Consider the following 5,640-nt stretch of genomic DNA (forward strand, 5'->3'; position numbering starts at 1 on the left):
AGGCACAGTAGCCAGAACAGCCTGGTTAGTACTGGCACAGTGTCTGACAATGGAACAGAAATGAAAACCCAGACATAAATCCAACCACCTATTGTCAGCTGATCTTTGACAAAGACTGAAGTCCATTAAATGGGGAAAAGACAGTCTTCTTAACAAATGATACCGACAAAACTGGATGTCTATTTGTAAAAAAAGAAAAAGAATGTATACCTTACATGTACACAAAAACTAATTCAAACTGGATTAAAAAAAAAAAAAAACCTAAATATAAAATGTAAAATGATAAAGATCATGGAAGAAAAAACAGGGGCAATGCTAGGAGCCCTATTACATGGCATAAATACAATACAAATCATAACTAACATGCGAAAACACCAGAAGATAAACTAAATAACTAGGAACACCTAAAAATTAAACGCTTAGGCTCATCAAAAGACTTCATCAAAAGAGTAAAAAGAGAATCTACAGACTGGGGAAAAAAAAATGGTTATGACGTTTCCGACAAGGGTCTTATCTCTAAAATGTATAGAATATTTTTACACCTCAACAACAAAAAGACGAATAATCCAATTAAAAAACGGACAAAGGATGTGAACAGACACTTCAGTAAAGAAGACATTCAGGTGACTAACAGACACACGAGGAAATGCTCTAGATCATCAGCCATTAGAGAAATGCAAATCAAAACTGCAATGAAATATCATCTCACCCGAACAATACTGGCACTAATCAAGAAAACAAAAAATAACAATCAATAAATTTCTTACAAAAAATGCACAAGAACTAAACATTAAAAACTTGAATAATAATCATAAGTTCAAAATCACATGGCTCTTCCAAACAATTTCTTGAGCCATAAAAAAAAAAAAATTATTCCACAAATTAATTTTTTCTCCCTCACTAAAACACCTGTTTCTCCCACTATATTGCTGTTTTATTTGGAATTTTATCTAGACATGTTGACTAGAGAAAGGAGAAGAATGTGCAAGTTAGTCAAGAAAAATTATTAAAAAAAGATATACCTAATAATTTGAATTTGCTGAATTATATATGTCTAGATGCAAAAGACTGCTGCTTTTTCATTTTATTTTGAATAAGTTTATATAGGCAATTACTGTGAAACATGTTTCCCAACTCCAAATACTGCTCTTGATTTTTTTTTTTTTTTTATGCTGGGTGAGATTTCTGTTGAGAAGGATTCAGTAATTACGTCTGTGATCCAAAAATACATATAAAAATGAATAAATGAAGTATATATAATATTTGTGATGGCTGGGTGGCCAAAATAATAGCATGAAAAACAAATTGGGAAGGCATCCATTGTCCCTATCTTTTGCATACGCTGGTTTTCTGAGATCCATTTCTATGCCTCTAGAGCAGCCTATCACACTTATTCTGTCTCACAGGAGCTCCTTTGAAAACAAGTTCAGGATATAGACTATATTTACTGAACTCTGCATACATGCCAAAGTAACCTGTACATAATATATCACATACACACACACACACACACACAGATAGACACACACATTGTACAGCATTCACTTTATAATTGATTGACTTAATATTACATTCTCATTTCCTTGAGTTTGTTTGTTCTAGTCTCTCCTGAATAAAATGCCCTCTTCACTGATTCTTCACTGAAATATGTCTTCTAAAATCCTGCCTATTTTCCAGGCCAACTTCAAATAATGCCTCTTTAATGAAGAGGTATTTCTAATGTTCTTGAATGGATTCAAACTATTCCTTGCCCCAAACCTTCCATGATACCATAGGCAATTTCTTTATTGCCCAACATCACCATGAGATTATGCATTCTATGAGAGCAAGGCCTAGGTCTTATCTTTACTACAGTTTGTAGACTTCCAAGAAAAAAACAAATAACAACAACAACAAAATGTTTTTATTGAGAAACTACTATACTCCAGGTATCCTATAAGAAAGAAGGATGGAATTAATGTTTATTCAATTAAGCAAAGTGTCTCAGATGATATCTATATTACCTTTTGGCCTTAATTTTTTTTTAACGGATTATGAGTTACCTCATGTTATCACAATTTCATAGATTTAAAACTAAAGATGAGATAGATTGCTGGTCTTTGTCCTTAAGAGATAAAACCAAGTTTAACATCTTTGAACCAAAAATTCACTTCCTCACCACTGTACAATATTAACTATTAATTTTATTGATATCTTTAAAAAACATCTTTATGGACACTCCTTACTTACAAGTTAAGGAAAAATCCTACTAAAATAACACGCAATGAGAAAAGATTTTAGTGTCCATTATCTTGCTGACTGTATTCTTGACATCCTTATTCCTCAGGCTGTAGATCAAGGGATTCAACATGGGGATCACCACTGTGTAAAACACAGAGGCTACTTTGACGGTGTGCCTGGAGTTTTTGGAGTTGGGCACACAATAGAGGAAGAGGATGGTGCCATGGAAGATCATGATAGCAGACAGATGAGAGGCACAGGTAGAGAATGCCTTACGACGACCACTGACTGAATGCATTTTTAAGATGGTGACAACGATAAACACATAAGAAGTGAGAATGATGAGTAATGTACTCACCTCATTAAAAGTAACAACGATGAAAAGCAGCAACTGGCTTAGAGAAGTATCAGAGCAAGACAGAGACAGAAGTGAGGAGAACTCACAGAAGAAGTGATTGATTGTATTGGGACCACGAAAAGACAATTTCAAAGCAGAGCATGTGAGTATCAAGGAACACCCTACTCCCCATGCATATGATCTGACCACCAGCATAGCACAGAGTCCCTGGGACATGGTAACTGTGTAGAGCAGAGGGTTGCAAATGGCTACAAAGCGGTCATAGGCCATTACAGCTAATAAAAAGTTTTCAGTCACCACAAAGGTACAAAAGAAAAAGAATTGAACTACACATCCTAAAAATGAAATGGTTCTGTCTTCTACAACTAGGTTCCTCAGCATTTTGGGAGCAACGATGGAAGAATAGCAGAAATCCATGAATGACAGGTGGCTGAGGAAAAAGTACATGGGGGTGTGCAGTATGGGATTAATTTTAATGATTATAATCATTCCAAGATTCCCTACAACAGTGACACTGTAGATGGCCAGAAATACCAAGAAAAGAGGAACCTGCAGTTCTGGGTAATCTGAGAAACCTAAAAGGGTGAAAGTGGCCCCACTTTTATTTCTGTCTGACAATAGCATGGCTTCTGTTTGTCAAAATCTGAAAGTCAGTCCTGGAAATGAAAATATACATATATATTAAAGAGAGTAAGGATATAGGAAGCTTAGTCAACTATCTCTTGCCAAAACTGGAAAAGATATCTTTTTCCGAATCTCTGTATTTGTTTATTAACCAAGGTATGCCAGTGGTTAAGCTTTTGATGGCTAACCAAAAGATTCGCAGTTCAAATCCACCATCTGCTCAGTGGAAATCTTATGGGACAGTTCTACTCTATCCTATAGGGCCGCTCTGGGTCAGAATGGACTAGACAGCAATGGGCTTTTTTTTTTTTTTTTGTCCCATATTGTTTTCAAGGAGTGGATGATGGATTGGAACTGCTGACTTTTTTGGTTACCAGCCGTAGTATGCTGTAGCTCTTAACCACTGCACCAACAGGGCTCCAAGGTTTGATAAACTTCTAAAATTTTAAAACATGATAACCATCCTTTTTTTTTAATTTTCTTAAGAAAAACAAATAAAACCATTAAACTGAATTTTGCTTAAGTTCTCAACTTTAATTCTTAGTACTTACTAATATATAAAAATGAGATTTAAAGATTATATGATAATTTTAAATAAAATTTTCACATAACACTTCCAGTCCTCCTTCAATGCTTTAAGTTCATAAAAGACAAGCTTAGCCTGAGGCAGTGACAGGTTATGTCAGCTCTACAGTCAATAATAAAAAATAGGAAAGTCTAAATTATTTTATTTGTTATTTCACATTTATACACCATGCTTATAAACAATAGACAGCCTTAACACTTCCCATTTCTGTTTTTATTGTTAATTTTGTATAGTACTCTAAACTTTGCTTTTTGTTCTGACACAGTAAATCTGATATTGAAATAAATCTTAATTATTTTTTAATAGCCTGTGTGGTGCCAATGGTTAATGCACACGGCAGGAAACCAAAAGTTTGGAGGTTCTAGTCCACCTAGAGGAACCACTGAGAAAACAACTGGTGATATACTTTTGAAGAATCAGCTATTGAAAACTTTTTGGAGCACACCTCTACTCTTACACATGGGGTCGCCATGATTCCAAGTTGACCGGCGGACAATTTTTTTTTTTAATATTCTCCAAATCAAAGGAGTCCTAGTATTCAATTCTTCCTCATTTCTTGAGGAATAAAAAAAAAAAAAAAAAAAAAATTAGAACAGATGATAAAGATTATCTAGTCTACATCCTTATTCTAGAGGCAAGATAACAGAAGCCAGAAGAAGCCTTGGCTTTCACAGTGACATGCAGATAAAGACCAGCCTATGATCCCTAGCTATGTATCTATTTCTCTACCCTAGACACAAAGGAAGTGTATTAGTAGATAGATGTCCATCTTATTTATCTATCTACTAATACACTTCCTTTGTTAATGCTCACCCTCTTTAATTTAGAGCAAACTAGAGACTGTGAAACTATGGAAAACATTCCAAAGACACTGTTATGTGCCACAGAGATATACTTGAGGGCAGCATCCAGATGAAACACAGAAAAATGGGACTTAGAGATGTTACACACCAGGAGGGGGTCTGGTGGCTCAGTGATTAAGAGCTTGGCTGCTAATCAAAAGGTCAGCAGATCAAATCCACCAGGGGCTCCTTGGAAACACTATGGGGCAGTTCTACTCTGACCTATATGAGTTGGAATCAACTCGAAGGCAACAAGTTACACACCAGGAGTAACTAAACACTCTTTGACTTAGAAATTCCCTCTTCCAATGTCTTTCCTACTCATTTCTCTTCCTTCAACATGCCTAGGATACTCATTCTCTCCATGTATGATGCATGTATAAGAATTTGAAAAATGGACTAAAAAAAAAACTGTTGCCACTGATTCGATTCCGACTCACACCAACCCTATAGGCCAGAGTAGAACTTCCCCATAGGGTTTCCAAAGAGGAGTTGGTGGACTTGATCTGCCAACATTTCAGTGAGCAGTTGAGCTCTTAATCACTGCACCACCAGGGCTTCATGGAGCAGTAGTGCACAATTAACTCATTTCATGAGGAAACATTAACTCAAAAGAATGATTGTATTTCTAGAATAGGTGCCCAGTACCTCTCAGAATCCAACGTACTGGGAAACTCTTTCTCAGTGCTAGACTGAGACCCTCAATGGCCCTACCCTGTTCCTGTATAAATCTGAGTGTTGAAGACAACCTCAAAAAGCAACCTATCGCACAGTCATTTCAATTATCACAGGTTTTTTTTTTTTTTTTTACACCATGTTTCATGTATCTAAGGCATTTAAAAATTGATTTTAATCAAGTATGTGTTTAATGTAATGGCTCTTCTCTGTCCCAAATGTTTATATTAAACTGATGATAAATTTATTCTCTCATTTAGTCCAGAAAATGGAGTAGCTAAAATCTTCTTCCCTATAATTTCCTCCCTTTTTACTGTTCTTTTACTCTCTAGGGG

At 35.6% G+C, this 5,640-nt stretch overlaps 1 protein-coding gene across 1 annotated transcript; it reads right to left on the bottom strand.

Annotated features, from left to right (window-relative positions):
- Positions 1–2,186: 2,186 nt before the first annotated feature.
- LOC100659794 (olfactory receptor 5D18) lies at positions 2,187–3,969 on the bottom strand. The gene has a single exon (XM_003423486.3). It carries the CDS (start codon positions 3,200–3,202, stop codon positions 2,249–2,251), a length of 954 nt encoding a protein of 317 aa, XP_003423534.2. The 5' UTR covers positions 3,203–3,969; the 3' UTR covers positions 2,187–2,248.
- Positions 3,970–5,640: the final 1,671 nt, after the last annotated feature.

Source organism: Loxodonta africana, chromosome 7, assembly GCF_030014295.1.
Source record: "Loxodonta africana isolate mLoxAfr1 chromosome 7, mLoxAfr1.hap2, whole genome shotgun sequence".
Lineage (NCBI taxonomy): Eukaryota > Metazoa > Chordata > Mammalia > Proboscidea > Elephantidae > Loxodonta > Loxodonta africana.